This window comes from Erpetoichthys calabaricus, chromosome 16 (assembly GCF_900747795.2).
Source record: "Erpetoichthys calabaricus chromosome 16, fErpCal1.3, whole genome shotgun sequence".
NCBI classification, from domain to species: Eukaryota; Metazoa; Chordata; class Cladistia; order Polypteriformes; family Polypteridae; genus Erpetoichthys; species Erpetoichthys calabaricus.
This window is the reverse complement of record NC_041409.2, coordinates 11,545,791-11,564,373: the sequence shown is the minus strand read 5'-3', so window position 1 is coordinate 11,564,373 and position 18,583 is coordinate 11,545,791. Positions and strand designations below refer to the sequence as shown.

Below are 18,583 nucleotides of genomic sequence, written 5' to 3'. Positions count from 1 at the left end.
CAGGTGGCGGTCAGATAAACAACAGCGATCCTCCGCCATCATGCTGGTTTCTCCATTTAAATTGCCCACCTTTTTCCCAGCAACCCCTGTGTCCTCCGCTGACGTCCAATAGAGCAACACCCTCAGGGAAGCTGGGATGTGTAGACTTTTACTCCATTGCACCTCTACAACACTCTGCTGTAAAAATGGTGGTGTCCTTCAAATGAGATATAAAACTGAGGTCTTGACTCTGTGGTCATTACAGATCTCTGGGCATCCTTCATAAAGAGTAGGGTGTATCCCGATGTCCTGGCTAAATTGCCCACCACGGCCTGGTCATTCTGGCCCCTTAATCATCTCTTGTCTCTAACTGGCTAACTATCTCTCTCAGCACTTCACCACCTAACAGCTAATGTGTGCTGAGCGCAGTGCTGTAGTAATGGCTGCCGTCACACCATCCAGGTGGGTGCTACACATTAGTGCTGGTTGAAGTGGCTCCCCACTCACTAAAAGCAATTTGAGTAGTTAGAAAGTGCTATATACAGTCATATGAAAAAGTTTGGGACCCCTCTTAATTCTTTGGATTTTTGTTTTTCATTGGCTGAGCTTTCAAAGTAGTAACTTCCTTTTAATATATGACATGCCTTATGGAAACAGTAGGATTTCAACAGTGACATTAAATTTATTGGATTAACAGAAAATATGCAATATGCATCATAACAAAATTAGACAGGTGCATAAATTTGGGCACCCCACCAGAGATATGACATCAATACTTAGTTGAGCCTCCTTTTACAAATCTAACAGCCTCTAGACGTTGTCCTCCTATAGCCTTGGACGAGTGTCTGGATTCTGGATGGAGGTATTTTTGACCATTCTTCATACAAAATCTCTCCAGTTCAGTTCAATTTGATGGCTGCCGAGCATGGACAGCCTGCTTCAAATAATCCCATAGATCTTCGATGATATTCAAGTCAGGGGACTGTGACGGCCATTCCAGAACATTGTACTTCTCCCTCTACATGAATGCCTTTGTAGATTTCGAACTGTGTTTTGGGTCATTGTCTTGTTGGAATATCCAACCCCGGCGTAACTTCAACTTTGTTACTGATGCTTGAACATTATCCTGAAGAATTTGTTGATATTGGGTTGAATTCATCTGACCATCGACTTTAACAAGGCCCCCACTCCTTGAACTAGCCACACAGCCCCACAGCATGATGGAACCTCCACCAAATTTGACAGTAGGTAGCAGGTGTTTTTCTTGGAATGCATTGTTCTTCTTCCGCCATGCAAAGCCCTTTTTGTTTTGACCAAATAACTCAATTTGTGTCTCATCAGTCCAAAGCACTTTGTTCCATAATAAATCTGGCTTGTCTAAATGAACATTGGCATACAACAAGCGACTCTGTTTGTGGCGTGAGTGCAGAAAGGGCTTCTTTCTCATCACCCTGCCATACAGATGTTCTTTTGCAAATTGCGGTGAATTGTAAAATGATGTACAGATACACCATCTACAGCAAGATGTTCTTGCAGGTCTTTGGAGGTGATCTGTGGGTTGTCTGTAACCATTCTCACAATCTTGCGCATATGCCGCTCCTGTATTTTTCTTGGCCTGCCAGACCTGCTGGGTTTAACAGCAACTGTGCCTGTGGCCTTCCATTTCCTGATTCCATTCCTTACAGTTGAAACTGACAGTTTAAACCTCTGAGGTAGCTTTTTGTAGCCTTCCTTTAAACCATGAGACTGAACAATCTTTGTTTTCAGATCTTTGGAGAGTTGCTTTGAGGATCCCATGCTGTCACTCTTCAGAGAAGAGTCAAAGGGAAGCACAACTTGCAACTGACCACCTTAAATACCTTTATATCTCATGATTGGACACACCTATCTATGAAGTTCAAGGCTTAACAAGCTAATCCAACCAATTTGGTGTTGCAAGTAATCAGCATTGAGCAGTGACAGGCATTCAAATCAGCAAAATGACAAGGGGACCCACATTTGTGCACAGCCAGTTTTTCACATTTGATTTAATTTCATACAACTAAATACTGCTTCACTAAAAATCTTTGTTCGGAAAACACCGCAGTACTCAGATGTTCCTAGGAAATGAAAGACATACCACTGTTATCTTTTTTGTTGAAAGTAAATTATTATGCAGGCTGAGAGGGGTTCACAAACTTTTTCATATGACTGTAAATGTAAGGTGTAACAAGGCGCTATATGGGCGCCGACCCGACACAGACTGACACCGTGAGGCACACGTGAAATAAATAAACTTTTTATTTTTCTTCTTCCTCCACCACTCCTCTGTCAAGCTTCGTCCTCCTCCTTCCGACTCTGGCCGTTGAGTGGTGGCTGCTGGCCCCTTTTATAGTCCACCCAGAAGTGCTCCAGGTGGTTGATTGCAGGTGGTTGTGGGCGAATACGCTGCGCACACGGGCTCAGGAGTCCCAAATACAGCACCCCTTGTCAGCGCCTGCAGGACCCAACAGGGCTGCACCCAACTCCAATTCCCATGTAGCCCTGCGGTGAACCGAGACACCACACCAACCCAGGGGGCAGCCATCTAGCGTCCAGGGGGAGGTATTGCACAGTCCATGGCTGCTCCCCCTGAACATATTAAAATTATTACTATTGTTTTGTCAACAATGCAGTGTCACACCACGTGTTAAATTTCCTCTCATGCTCTCAAGAACATGTGAAGTCAGAAGGACCCCGGCTTTAAGTCGCTGTCCAGCTGGCATCACGTTGTGCCGGCCTCATCCCATTGACTTTATCTAAAAAGATGATGCTGTTGATGAGAAAACGTTTAGTTAAGGGCAGCATTTGCCAGGGAGGTAGACTTGCAAGGCAGGCAGTCGTTGTTTTATTATTTTATTTTGCCTTTTATTTTTTGTTCTGCTCAGTCTTCACGTATGCCCAGATTGATTCACACCATTACTGCACTTATTTATTTATTTAACTTTTTACATTTCATTGCCTGCTTGTGTGATTAGTAAAGTGCCCTGAGCTGAGAAAGCTCTATATACAATATAATCTGATTGATTTTTATAGTGCGTATTTGTTGAATTTGTAAATGACCTGCTAGTTTGCATTAATCCTATCTGTCTATTTCATTACCCAGTCTGTCCCCTCAGTCCATTTTAGAAAGCTTGTGAGATCATAGATCTGAAAATACCTGACATGCCAGCTCATCCAGTAAAGTCACAGTCCTAAGACTATAGGGGGCTCAGCGTAGAAGGGTGTTAGTGGTGATGCTGGCTGCACCGGGCACAAGATGGGTGCTTTCCCTGAATGGGAAGAGCTCTGATAAAGACGTCCTACCTCACTCATACCACGCTAGGTTAACCTAACCAGGGCACCTAATGTGCACACATAGAAAGCCCACAAGAAGATGTGCACAATCCACAGTGACACCAGAAACTGAAGTGAGGCCTCTGGAGCTCCAAACATCTGCTTTGGCCTTAAATGTGCTCTAAATATCCTGGAAGTTAACAACGTACAAGAGGAGCAGAGCAGTTTTCTCTGTTCCGTTCCATATATTTATGTTGCTAATAAGCTTAGGACGGTCTTTAAATTTGAGCAACCGCTGCTTTTGTGAGAACGTCTGCCCAGATATTCCAGCCTGTATCTGCAGATTATGCAACTAAATGGACTGTGTGGGAGAAGTTATACAACCATGTTAGTTACTCAGATGACGCTGAGCAAATTCTTAGTCATAACTCTTTGTTTCAAAATAACAAAGCGTTCAGCCTGACTTGAAATATGGAGGGGTGACTGTGTAGACACTACAGCTGCGTCGTACTCTTAGAATGGTAGGCATTTGCTGTTTGCTAATTTCCTAAACTTAAGGATCCATGTCTCCATCTCCCAACCTAATAATCCAGCTCAGAGTCACTGAGAGCTAAGGCCTGTCCTGGCAGCCATGAGAAGAAGGCAGGAGCCAACCTTGGATCTGAGGCCAGCCAATCATATTCAGGCCTACACTGGCGCCCACTCCTAGGGTCACCAAGGAACCTGAAAAGCACACAGTTCAGCCCCCCATGAGGGCTCATTTCTTATTTATATGTTCAGACATTTGGGGGGCTAATTTATGAAGGAGTTTTGTATCTGTCCTATGTCTTCATTTTGTGAGACAGCTTGAAGAAGCTGCACTTGTCTCCACAATTATATCTCCACGGTTATATAATGTCATAATCCTGTCGTAGTGGTTGGCAGGCTTTCGCAGCGAGCACATTCCTCTACACATTGTTGATTGCCATATCTTAAATCAAACAGGTCCTCTTTGTCCATGAGAATTATGAAATACTGTAAATAGAAAAAAAAATGCACCAAAATACAATTCAGTGATCTCAGACACCTACTTTTAAAAATACTTAACACAATGGAAAAAGGAAAGGCCTGACTTATGACCTATTTTGTGCATTTGTCACAGTGAATGACACACTATACTATTAGGTAAAGGTCAGGTCAGGTCAGGTTGGGGAGCATACGTTTGTACAGGACGTTGTTGCCCCCACCACACGATGAAACAGCTCAGGATCCTGGTTGGCAACACCCAAGGTGGACACACAGTCCATTCCCACCATCTAGAAATGACCACCTATCTGCCACACAGCCAGGTGTTGCGTGTGCGTCCCCTTGGTCTGGTCCAGCCACTCGGGTCCTCAACAATGAGGATCACCCTTGGGTAATCGCGCCACATGGCCATAGTGCCGTAACTGACGCTCCCTCACAATGCAGGTCATGTGCCTCATTTGGGACTCCATGAGCAACACAAAGTCAAACCAGCGGTACCCAAGGATTTTCTGGAGAGACACACATGAAGGAGTCCAGTCTTCATCTCAGGTCACTGGATAGCGGCCATGTCTTACAACCCTATAGCAAGACAGGAAGCACCAGGACCCTAAAGACTTGGACCTTTGTCCTTTTGCATAGATATCAGGAGCGCCACACACCCCTTCCCAGCGACCTCATGACCCCCCATGCTCTCCCAATCCGTCTACTGACTTCTTTACAAAGAGTCACCAGGACATGAATGTCACTGCCGAGGTAAGTAAACCTCTCGACGCATAGAAAGGTAATTGCCCCCTTAGTTACTCCCTCAAATTCCTGACCAAAGTTAAATGATTATTAAACTCCGCCAGCCATGTTAAATTGAAACCTCACCGTATACTGACCCCCCCCCCCCCCCCCCCCCCCACCATGAGAGTCAAGTGGTCACCGCAAGGTTTGTAGAAGAACGCAACTCCTCAATCACAGGAGATTAAAGGAAAAAAGGTGCTGAAACGTACCAATCAGAAAAGGGCTCCAAAGCAATTGGTAAAGCTCTGGGACCCCACCACACCACAGCGAGAGCCGTTAACTCCAAATGAACATTCGGAACTGTGGGGAATCTTCTCAGGAAAGGCCGGCCGGCCTGCCAAAACTACCCCAGGGGCACAGTGCCGACTTATTCATGAAATCGCAGAGGATCCCAGAAGAGCAAGCAGAGTACTGAAGGCCTGACTAACCTCAACAAAGCTCAGTGTCGATGACTCCATGATGAGAAAGAGACTTGAGTGAAAAGAAGAGCCAGCATTGAGGCACAAATCACACTGCTGGTCTCACATTTGCAAAGAAACACCTGAATGATCCCCAAGCTGCCTGGAATAAGACTCTGTATGTAGACGAGTCAAAAGAAGAACTCGTTGGATGACACACGTCGCGTCTCGAGCGTGGAGAAGGTGCTATATAAAGAAAAGGTAATACAGTGGTACCTTGAGATATGAGTTTAATTCATTCCGTGACCGAGCTTGTAAGTCAAAATGCTCGTATCTCAAATCAATTTTCCATCCATCCATCCATTTTCCAACCTGCTGAATCCGAACACAGGGTCACGGGGGTCTGTTGGAGCCAATCCCAGCCAACACAGGGCACAAGGCAGGAACCAATCCCGGGCAGGGTGCCAACCCACCGCAGGACACACACAAACACACCCACACACTAGGGCCAGTTTAGAATCGCCAATCCACCTAACCTGCATGTCTTTGGACTGTGGGAGGAAACCGGAGCGCCCGGAGAAAACCCACGCAGACACGGGGAGAACATGCAAACTCCACGCAGGGAGGACCCGGGAAGCGAACCCGGGTCTCCAGGTCTCCCAAGTGCGAGGCAGCAGCGCTACCCACTGCGCCACCGTGCCGCCCCAAATCAATTTTCCCCACTGAAATTAATTGAAATGAGATTAATTCGTGCCAGCCCCCAAAAAACACCCCTATTTTTTGTTAAATGTTTTCAAAATAAGAAAAATGTATGTATAATGAACAAATATTGTATACAGACAAAATAAAACCTAATGCGTAAAAGAGAATCTAAAGAAATAAACAGATGTTGGCGGAGACGATTAGCGTATTGCAGTTGCGGACCGTGCATTTCACACCTAGGCCTTCAGCAGTGCTCCGTCTCAATCAACCCGCCCCTCAAAAACTAATTTATGGTTATAAAAACCATCTTAATATGCAGAAATACAGTATAAAGAGCCGTTGCATCGCAGATAGATAACTCCTGTAGCGACAATAAATGCCTTTATTGAATAGACAAACCAGGAGTGAACAAGTTCCTTTCTACTGCAGCTACAGCCTGCGACACACATAAAAAACATCAATAATAACTCATAAACTTGCAATATTATTTAGGAAAATCACAACATTTTACTCACCAAAAATTCGGATTATTTGTAAACAAAATCCATCCTCCTCTCTTTCCTCAAAAACAGTTCAATTACTCTGTCGTACAGATTATCTGTATTCTTCAGTTCCATCACAAAGTCCCTTTCTATCGCCATCAAAGCTAATGCTGAAAGTCGAACCTGCCCTGTCGTATTTCTGGCATAAGTTTTAATTCGCTTTAGGGCTGAAAATGTCCGCTCGACAGAAGCAGTGGACACGGGAATGCTCACCGCCAAACATACCAATGTGTACAGCTGCCCCCATGATGCTCTCATTCAGATTTTTCTATTACACCATCCTATCCAATCAACGGGTCTGAATACGGTGATGTCGCCATACGCCTGCTAGAGGGCCCTAGTGAAACCAACTCAAAATCCGATTGGTTGAAGCAACAGTTTAATCGACATTTATTTTGTGTTAGAGGGCCTGCAGAACGGATTGTGAAGGCCTCCTGGCAGACTTCTTTGACTTTGACCCTGCCTGGCAACAAATGATGGCTGAAATGTGATTGGTTAAATGCTTTAATATGAAAATACATGTCTGGAAGCAGCACAGCCATCGGAAAAGCTATGAAAGGAAGCGGGCAGACTATTTGGAATTATTTAATAAGTATTCATGGACAAAATATAACTAACATCAGTTTGTGATTCAGATATTTTTTTAGGCCAGCAGAGAAGGCCTTGCAGGCCCTGACGGCCCGCCACTGGCGTATTGTATTATTTTTTTCTTTCACTTCATTTTCTTCTTCACTAGTTTTTTTTCTTTGATCACTTTCATTCGCAGGGCGTTTCAATAGAAACCTGTCCAAGGAGATTTGTTTTCTTCCTCCCCTTTAGAATGTTTCTGAAATGAGTTAGGCAAGTGTCATTAAATAGCGCCGCCGCTGCACGACCAGTTGGAACTTTTTCAGGGTGTTTCTTTTCAATAAAGTCCGAAACTTTTTCCCACATTGCCAACACTTCCTTTATCTGACTTGAAGAGATAAGCTCCACCGCCTCTGCCTCCTCTGCAATACCAAACTCCTGCTGAACCTCCGTATGTTGCCGCGTCTGTAGTTCCGTCAACTGCTCCGTCGTCAGTTCCTCGGGATGTGTGGCGACAAGCTCTTTGATGGCTCGTATCTCGAATTTTGGCTCGTAACTCAAGGCAAAAAATTGACCTAGTGACGGCTTGTATCTCAAAAAACTTGTATGTTGGGGCACTCGTATCTCAAAGTACCACTGTATTATTATTATTATTGTTATTATTATTATTATTATAGGCGTAAGAACATCAGAACTGCAGTAAAGCATAGGGGATGCTAGTGTGATGATGTGGGGATGCCTTGCTGCCTCAGGACCAGGATGACTTGCCTTTATTGAAGGCACCAAGAATTCTTCATCTGTCTGTGACCTGAAGCTGAAGCGTCATTGGGAGGTGCAGCGGGACGATGAGCCAAAACACAAAAGCAAGCTCCGAGGGGACCAGACTGAAGAGGCCTAATGAGCGGTTGACATTTGCGGGCCTCCCAGTGCCTTTGAATTGAAGCAGTTCTGGAAAGACGAGCGACGCGAAAGACTGAGAGCAAATTATTGGTAGTGTTTAGTGCTTCTAAGTGTTCTGCAACAATGGGGAAGATTATTTTTTCACACAGGTCATAGGGATGTTGGGTAACTTTACGCTTTGAATGAAGAAAGTAATGTTGCATTTTGTGCAAAAGACATTGTGCAAAATATGCAAAAATGGAGGAAGTGGGTACATACACTACTTATTGGCAGCACTGTGGCATCATGATAACAGCAGTATGGGTATCTGGCTGCCTAGTAATCAGGGCCTCCCTCTGTCACTACAGCAATGGCCGTTGTGGTGCCCGGTCTGGCTCTTCTCACTTGGCAGCACTGTATGACCAGCCACTGCCTGGCAGGGCATTGCCGCCTCAGTAGCATTTAATGGCTACCGCATTGTTTTGTCTCAGATCTGTCTGCGCCGTCCTTTGTTAGTTAGCGGCCCCCGAGTCATGGACTTGCTGCTCAGGTTGTGATTGCGTCCTACCATCTGACAAGCTGCTAGTTGTGATGCAGACCCTGCATGTGTGCTTGTAGTATTTGGGTGCGAGTGCACATCAGACTACAAATGTTACCTTGTCCCCTAACTAACAAACAAATTATAAGAAATGGCACTACTTGGAAACGCAGCAGTAGACTACTGTGATATTGGCGCTTGGTTGGCACCGACCCGACAGAGACTGACAACGGAGGCACGTGTAAAACAAACAAAAACGATTAATTTCTTCTTCACCTGTATGGCACGTCTTCCCCGTGAACCCCACAGGCACAACACAGTCTCAAAATACAAAGAAAAATCACCCCAAAACACACTCTTTCTCCTCCACTCCTCCCAGGGCAGCAGCTTCTTCTTCTTCGTCGTCGTCGTCGTCCTCCTCCTCCTCCTCCCAACTCTGGCGCCCTGAGCAGTGGCTGCAGGCTCCTCTTATAGCCCACCCGGAATTGCTGCAGGTGCTCATTGACCTGCTTCTGGCTGCACTTCAAGGTGTGGCTGCGCTCCCACCCAGACGGACTCGTTAAGCCGTGCAGCTCTATGTGGCTCCCCCTAGTGGAGGCCACAGAGCCCAACCAAGATGAGCTCCGGTGTTCCATGAAAGTGGCCCCGACACAACCCAGGGGGTCTGCCGTCAATGTTAGGTTTGAATACACAATGGGCAGTCGGAAAATCGAGAGTCCACCTTATGAGAAGGATTTAGGAGTCGTAGTGGACTCTAAGCTATCGACTTCCCGACAGTGTTCAGAAGCCATTAGGAAGGCTAACAGAATGTCAGGTTATATAGCGCCTTGATGTGCGCAGTACAAGTCACAGGAGGTTCTGCTCAACCTTTATAACACACTGGTGAGGCCTCATCTGGAGTACTGGGTGCAGTTTTGGTCTCCAGGCTACAAAAAGGACGTAGCAGCTCTAGAAAAGGTCCAGAGAAGAGCGACAAGGCTGATTCAGGGCTACAGGAGATGAGTTATGAGGAAAGATTAAAAGAGCTGAGCCTTTACAGCTTAAGGAAAAGAAGATTAAGAGGTGACATGATTGAAGTGTTTAAAATTATGAAGGGAATTAGTCCAGTGGATCGAGACTGTTATTTTAAAATGAGTTCATCAAGAACACGGAGACACAGTTGGAAACTTGTTAAGGGTAAATTTCGCATAAACATTAGGAAGTTTTTCTTTACTCAAAGAATGATAGACACTTGGAATAAGCGACCAAGTAGTGTGGTAGACAATAAGACGTTGGGGACTTTCAAAACTCGACTTGATGTTTTTTTGGAAGAAATAAGTGGACAGGACTGGCGAGCTTTGTTGGGCTGAATGGCCTGTTCTCGTCTAGAGTGTTCTAATGTTCTAACAAAGGTTCCGAGGGACGTAGCGTGGATCCCATGGCCGCTCCCCCGGATCTAGTGACAAAGGGGCGTCCCGGCCGTTCTCCACACTACCTAGGATAAAAAGTTTAAAAGTAGCTTGAACACGTGTGACCTTTTTTTTTTGCAGTGTTTATGATGCTGGTGACATTTTAAATTATTTTGACATTTCGGCAAACTGTGAATGAATACAAAAAAAAAAAAAAGGAGTGAACGTGACCAAGAGCATCATCGGTGACACGGTGGCACAGTAGTTAGCTGCTGTCTGCATGAACTTTCCTCTTTTTCGCAGTCTCTGTGAGGTGTTTCCTAGAGATGTCAGTCTTGCTCCCCGATCCCCAAAGACCACCACATTAGGCTCACTGCCCATTCCCAATTGTCCCCGTTTGAAAGTGTATGAGGGCGCACTGCTGCCTTGCACCTGACGTCGCTAGGACCGGCTCTGGGCCCCCACAATCTGAATCAGATTAAGCGCTTGGATTTGAGAATGTGATCTTTGATACGTGCACCATGCTACTCAGATTTGGAGTGAAGGGGCAGTGCCCACGGATGAACGGCTGCGCGGTACACAGCAGGTGCGTCACCAGCCATATTCCATTTCACAAGTGGAGTACACGACACGCTGACACGTGGAGGCAAGCCGGTCTGTGCAGAGTCCTGGGAAAGAAATGACGCAGACTATTTGAAAGTAAGGCTCGGTGCTTTACTACGCCAATATCATCGTATTTAAGGAAGATTTAAAAATAAAAACACAGACTATTAGCTTCAATCACTGCTGAGCTTTCCTAAGGCAGCAAAGGTGAGAATTTACGAAAAAACTGTTTGCAGAAGTGGCTGCCTGATGCGGTAGAAGAAGTCAAATCACGAGGACTCTCCTGAACAACTGCAGTTATTCATAACACACCTGTATGTCGCCGTGCCACGAAGAAGCAGACCGTGACATCTGGCATTCAGAATCAAAGCCCTCTTCACTTCTAAATTCCTCCCATTTTGTAAAGATGTGGAGTTTTATCAAAGGTGACGACTCCATTTTCTTCCTTTTGAAGTCCGCCTCATCATACTAATCAGTTCCAGGAGCCATACTTGTACTTGACTGTATGTGATACCGTATATTTAGGGATGGAATGCTGTAAGCCGATCTCTTTGCCGTAACTATAGTAACCTCAAAAACAACAGCTAGGGGGTAGACGTGCTTGGGTGCTGAGTGAGCTCATGTTTGTGGGGTCATCTCAGTCTTTTTAGCTTGGTGCTTTCAGAAGAGCGACAAGAAACTGTACGCATGCTGCAACGGTCTGTTGGTGGAATGTTTTTCATTTTTCAACTTCAAATCTAATAAATGTGAAACTCCACATGGACACGGCGCCCGGTCTCGGTTTGCACATTCTCCCTGTGTCTGCATGGGGATTTCCTCCCACGGCCTGAAGTATGTGCAGGTTGGGTCAACAGGCAATTCTCAATGGGAGTGAATGGGAGTGTGTGCCCCCCGTTCTTATAACCAGGACTGCCAGGATACCCTTTGGCCACCATGACCCTGAGCTGGATAAAGTAAGCAGCTTTGTGAATATTATACTAAAATTGTTGTTGTGGTGAGAAGTTTTGTGTACAAGTTGATAAATATTTTGTATGTCTTTATTTGTAACTTACACAAAGCAATGTAACGTTAGTGTTATGGCATTGATAAGAACAGCAGAGGTTTGATATTTGGCTAGCCCCCCCACCCACCTTTGTAGGACTGAGTCTCTTTGTAATTTTATGACAGGGTTGGGAGAAGTTCCACTGGAAACCAGTTTGGCCAGTGATTCTCTGCACGACCCTCTCAATCAACCCCCACAGGAAAGCCAGGCTACCTAGCTGGCAAGCACCAGCTCAACCAGCTGTGAAAGGTACTGTGTGCCCCCATTGGTCGGAAGTATGGCTCTTTGGGATTGGTTGGAATCAGAGGCCATTCTGAAGCATCCACGCCCTATTGGTGTAAGGATTTGGACTACAAATGCATAAATGCGGTTGCTTTACCCCTCTCTAGCTCTTTGTCACCACCATGATGAGACAAATGGTCTTGGGTGCAGGTATGAAAAGGCAGCGTTGGGGATGGAGCATCAGACCAGCTTGGCAAGAGTGACTGTGTTTGGACTTCCAAGGGCATATAAGCCAGTAACTGGGCGATGACTTGCACTGGAATTCTATTTGTTGGGATTGGTTTTGTACCACAAAGCCTTATTGGTGTAAGGATTTGGACAGAGAATCTATACATTTGGCGGCTCGGTGGCGCAGTGGTAGCGCTGCTGCCTCGCAGTTGTGAGACCTGGGGACCTGGGTTCGCTTCCCAGGTCCTCCCTGCGTGGAGTTTGTATGTTCTCCCCGTGTCTGTGTGGGTTTCCTCCCACAGTCCAAAGACATGCAGGTTAGGTGGATTGGCGATTCTAAATTGGCCCTAGTGTGTGCTTGGTGTGTGGGTGTGTTTGTGTGTGTCCTGCGGTGGGTTGGCACCCTGCCCGGGATTGATTCCTGCCTTGTGCCCTGTGTTGGTTGGGATTGGCTCCAGCAGACCCCCGTGACCCTGTGTTTGGATTCAGTGGGTTGGAAAATGGATGGAATGACGGATCAATACATTTGGTCGGTTTACCCCTCCCTCTTTCTTTCTCACACACCATGGCCAGAAAGAGAACACACTCAGATCAGGTCAGTAGCCATATTGAGACAGGCATGCGGCCTGTCCTGAAGAAAGCTGACTAGAAACAATGACTTAACTAGAGACATTAGAGTAACTACAAGTCTGTGTGCTGCCTGAAACGACACATCAACATTTATCAGGTTGTATGGTTTCCAATATTCAAATGTACTTTGCTTATTGTTATTATTTTATGAATATTATCAATAATATTTAAGTTGTAACTTAACTCCTGCTTGTCTTTTTACTCGATGTAATTACCTGAGGTTATACAGTCATATGAAAAAGTTTGGGAACCCCTCTTAATTCTTTGGATTTTTGTTTATCATTGGCTGAGCTTTCAAAGTAGCAACTTCCTTTTAATATCTGACATGCCTTATGGAAACAGTAGTATTTGAGCAGTGACATTAAGTTTATTGGATTAACAGAAAATATGCAAAATGCATCATAACAAAATTAGACAGGTGCATAAATTTGGGCACCCCAACAGAGATATGACATCAATACTTAGCTGAGCCTCCTTTTGTAAATCTAACAGCCTCTAGACGCTGTCCTCCTATAGCCTTTGATGAGTGTCTGGATTCTGGATGGAGGTATTTCTGACCATTCTTCATACAAAATCTCTCCAGTTCAGTTCAATTTGATGGACAGCCTGCTTCAAATCATCCCATAGCTTTTCGATGATATTCAAGTCAGGGGACTGTGACGGCCATTCCAGAACATTGTACTTCTCCCTCTGCATGAATGCCTTTGTAGATTTCAAACTGTGTTTTGGGTCATTGTCTTGTTGGAATATCCAACCCCTGCGTAACTTCAACTTTGTGACTGATGCTTGAACATTAGCCTGAAGAATTTGTTGATATTGTGTTGAATTCATCTGACCCTCGACTTTAACAAGGGCCCCAGTCCCTGAAGTAGCCACACAGCCCCACAGCATGATGGAACCTCCACCAAATTTGACAGTAGGTAGCAGGTGTTTTTCTTGGAATGCGTTGTTCTTCTTCTGCCATGCAAAGCGCTTTTCATTTTACAATACAATACAGTTTATTTTTGTATAGCCCAAAATCACACAGGAAGTGCCGCAATGGGCTTTAACAGGCCCTGCCTCTTGACAGCCCCCCAGCCTTGACTCTCTAAGAAGACAAGGAAAAACTCCCAAAAAAACCTAGTAGGGAAAAATGGAAGAAACCTTGGGAAAGGCAGTTCATTATGATCAAATAACTCAGTTTTTGTCTCATCAGTCCAAAGCACTTTGTTCTAAAATGAATCTGGCTTGTCTAAATGAACATTGGCATACAACAAGCGACTCTGTTTGTGGCGTGAGTGCAGAAAGGGCTTCTTTCTCATCACCCTGCAAAACAGATGTTCTTTGTGCAGATTGCACTGAATTGTAGAACGATGTACAGATACACCATCTGCAGCAAGATGTTCTTGCAGGTCTTTGGAGGTGATCTGTGGGTTGTCTGTAACCATTCTCACAATCCTGCTCATATGCCGCTCCTGTATTTTTCTTGGCCTTCCAGACTTGCTGGGTTTAACAGCAACTGTGCCTGTGGCCTTCCATTTCCTGATTCCATTCCTTACAGTTGAAACTGACAGTTTAAACCTCTGAGATAGCTTTTTGTAGCCTTCCCCTAAACCAGGAGACTCAACAATCTTTGTTTTCAGATCTTTTGAGAGTTGCTTTGAGGATCCCATGCTGTCACTCTTCAGAGGAGAGTCAAAGGGAAGCACAACTTTGAGGCCCTGACTTAGTTGGTCTTCTGTTGGCTCCCTCACTTCACATTTCATTTCTGTTTGGGTGCCGTTTAAGAAAAGCAAGGAAGCAACTCAGAGGAACGATGAAGAAATTCAGGGGAACAAATCTTAAAAAAGCAATTCAATTAAAATGAATTCACAAGAAGTTAATTAGCAGCACAAACATGGCACTCATTAATAAAAAGGGTTAGAATGAAAACCTGCAGCCACGGTGGTCCTCAAGGCCTCAAACTTCAACCAACTTCACTCCACCCAGCTGCTTAATGAGGTGCCGATTCTTGTCGTTAATGAAACTCGTTCTTTAATTTCATGGCTTGTTGCTGCTCTCGTGGCGCAGTAGCAGACATTTCTGTAATTGTTGATTTTTTTCTTTTCTGTTAAAATGTTTTGGGGACCTGAGCAGACCAACATTCCTGAGACCTTCATCATTCTCTATTTTCAGATATTGTATGATGGACATCAGTTGTCTTGGCTCATTTTATATCTCACTATCGTTTGGCTGCTAATTAAGTAAAAAAGAAACAATTAAGGGGTCTGAGCCTTCAAGAACAAATCAATTAAAATGAATTCAAAAGAAGTTAATTAGCAGCAGAAACAGGTCACTCATTAATAAGAGGGTTAGAATGAAAACCTGCAGCCACGGTGGTCCTCCGGGACTGGAGTTGGGACCTGGGAGTGATTCCAGGTGATACTGATGAGCCACCTGAATAAGAGGAGCCGCCTCACTCCACTGGATGGCCAGAGTCGGGAGGAAGAAGACAAAGCCGGAGGAGGAGGAGGAGGAGGAGGAGGAGGAGGAGAAGGAGAAGGACAAGGACAAGGAGGAGGAGGAGGAGGAGGAGAAGGAGAAGGAGAAGGAGAAGGAGCCGCCGCCGCCGCTGCCGAGGAGCCGATGGACTGGCAGCCAGGAGGGACTGTGTATTGGTTTTGTTAGATTTGTGCTCACGTTAAAAGCGGGTGTTGAGTTTGCACCTGTGTCCTGCCTGTGTGTGTCGCGCCCTGGTGGCTTCACAGATGGTATAATGTTCATTATTATTATTTTTGTTTTTCTCTTGTACTGCAGGGAGGTTGACCGGGATTCTGATGGCCATGTGAGCTTCAAGGATTTTGAATTCATCTTACGCTACGGAGAAGACCAATAGTGCTGCTGGCCGAGTTTTGTACATTAAACCATTCTCATAAACTGTGGTTTGTATTTGCCTCTTCATTAGTGTGACACGCCCTGGGAAGAGTTTTATCGTGTATCGTTTTACCCCCTGAATTAAAAGGATTCCAGTGTGCCGATTATATTTCACGTGTAAAAGATTATGAAATGCACGTACTACTGGGTTCCTTCCCAAGAAAAGAGAATTGCCCGTATTCAGTGATGCCATTGAGAGACATTTTTCTTTTGAATCCTGTACTGTGTGTATGTATATGTGCCACCCCCACCCCATGTCACTTTTCAGATTGCGCAAACAAGAAGAGCATTCATTTGAGATGGACTTTTGTAGCTTTGTGGTTTTTATGGAGATTTAATAACTGTAGTTCATGGCAGGTTTGCTGAATAGCCCTTTTGTTTGAAACCTAAATGAGAAACAACTCCTCTTAGCCCTTGTTCTTAGTTTCAAAGCACTGTAAGGCAATACTTGTTATTGACTACCTAAATTGAATTTAAAGTTCACGCTTTCTAGACAGCGTTGGAGAGCTCAAAGCTGTTTTAAAACAGTCAATAGAAAGGATCACCTTACATTCCTCGCTTGTGCATCTTTAGAGCAATGCTCAGATCGCCTAAATCCATGAGCCGCACTTGACGAGGGCTACCGATCTGATGAACTACATTTTAATCATTAAGGTAGCCGTCACTTGAGCAGGCAATCTTTTGTCTGAAATGAATCGAACGCTGAACTTGCGCCTCTGCCAGGAGAAGTCTTAGCCCAAAGTGTCCAGAAGAAAGCAGAAGTGTTTTGTTCAGACTATCCTGTTGATATTTTGTGGCCTTTCAGGGCCTTGCGTTTCCCAGAGACCTCTGTACAGTTTGACAAGGCTGACGGGCACGGCCCCCTTTACGGGTCGCCCCCCTCAAAGCTCGGCTCTTGTACATTCATTTGTGTCCGATTTCATAAACTGAATGTTTCCCGTTACTATAAAATTGTTAAAAGATTTTCAAGCACGTCCCCCCCTTCAGATAGATGGTTAACTTGCGGAAATGCATTCAAACATGGACGCCGTCTACTGTACAAAGTGCACCATTAGCGTCGCCTTTGGATTAGCTGCCGGAGATTACTGTACACATGCAATTTTAATTAAGCTTTGCTTTTTTTCCCTTGGCAATGCTTAGCCGGAGTCTGCAGTCGCTCTGGGGATGAATCAGCAGCTGGCACTCGGAGATTGTGCCATGTTTGTGTGTGGCAGCAGCACTACTGTACTCTGAATCCTGAGCTATGCACTCAGCGCGGTCGTTTCGGTTTTGTTTCTCTATCTGCGCTATACCAGACTGAAACGACATTTGCCGTCCTTTACCACACCGTCTAAAACTGTCTGCCCCTTTATGGAAATTAGCGTAAAAACTTCCAAGCATGAAATATCATTAATCAAGGATGGCAGATACAAATGAGAGGCCTTGCTCTCTGCTCTACCTGCTCGCAGATACAAAGCCATATATGTATGGTGGGGAAAAAAAAGGAGACAGTGGGGCGCAGAGAGAAGGCCTCATTAGATACGGCACTGCAAGGCCGAACGTTTAGCTGCTGCTTAATTCAAGAAAAACTGGCGACTGCTTTCATACTTGACTCGCAATGGAGACCAAGTGAATTAGACGCATTTTAGATCTTTAGCTCAGTCAATAAATCCCACCGTGGCAGTTGCTTTTTCCATTTTACAATTAGACGCAGAGACATGGAGCATTTAGTACACGGTAGCATTTGCTTCAAAATGGCTGCTTGTGTGTGGCACCACAGTTATGGTTTGAGTGTCAGCCTCCGCTGGGCTATTAAAAAGAGCTTTTAACGTGGATTTATATATTTCAGGCCATGCGCGGGAAAGAAGGGAAAGGTATAAAATAAAGAAGCGAGCCAACACCACGGTTAGTTATCGTGTGTGTAGAAAGAGTCGTGCAAATTGTAAGGGCAGAACTAAAAATCAGGCGGAGCCCAACATGTCCTACACATACGGTACCCTAAATCTACTCTGCCATCCCCTGTCTCTTTTGGGGGAAGCACTAAATAGCTGCTCGGCCCTCCACCACCCAATGGATGTCTCGTATTGTGGACAGAGACGGGCATCCTGGCTGGAAGGATAGATAGATAGATAGATAGATAGATAGATAGATAGATAGATAGATAGATAGATAGATAGATAGATAGATAGATAGATAGATAAGGCACTATATGATAGATAGATAGATAGATAGATAGATAGATAGATAGATAGATAGATAGATAGATAGATAGATAGATAGATAGATAGATAGATAGATAGATAGATAGATACTTTATTAATCCCAAGGGGAAATTCACATTCTCCAGCAGCAGCATACTGATACAAAAAACAATATTAAATTAAAGAGTGATAATAATGCAGGTAAAAACAGACAATAACTTTGTATAATGTTAACGTTTACGCCCCATAGTGTGGTGGAGGAACGATCTCCTCAGTCTGTCAGTGGAGCAGGACGGTGGCAGCAGTCTGTTGCTGAAGCTGCTCCTCTGTCTGGAGATGATCCTGTTCAGTGGATGCAGTGGATTCTCCATGATTGACAGGAGTCTGCTCAGCGCCTGTCACTCCACCACGGATGTCAAACTGTCCAGCTCCATGCCTACAATAGAGCCTGCCTTCCTCACCAGTTTGTCCAGGCGTGAGGCGTCTTTCTTCTTAATGCTGCCTCCCCAGCACACATCTGATAGAACATCTGCAGCATCTTATTGCAGATGTTGAAGGTCGACAGTGGTCCTCTCGAGGCATCCCAGTTTGGACAGCCACAAGGGTACATGGGAGATGGAGTCCTGAAGTGCAGCCTTGCTTGGGGACCCCGAGAGCCGTTAGAGGTCGCTGTCAGTAGGGGATCTCCCTGGTTTCCCACACGACCCT

The 18,583-nt window shown here is 45.0% G+C and overlaps 1 protein-coding gene across 1 annotated transcript in view; it reads left to right on the top strand.

Moving 5' to 3' along the window:
• efcab11 (EF-hand calcium binding domain 11) overlaps positions 1-15,698 on the top strand; it is a 341,957-nt gene extending 326,259 nt beyond the window's left edge. Inside the window, exon 6 of the mRNA XM_028821977.2 lies at positions 15,579-15,698. Coding sequence (XP_028677810.2) covers positions 15,579-15,657 — 79 coding nt within the window. The 3' untranslated portion in view covers positions 15,658-15,698. The remainder of the gene's footprint in view (positions 1-15,578) is intronic.
• The last annotated feature ends 2,885 nt before the right edge of the window (positions 15,699-18,583 follow it).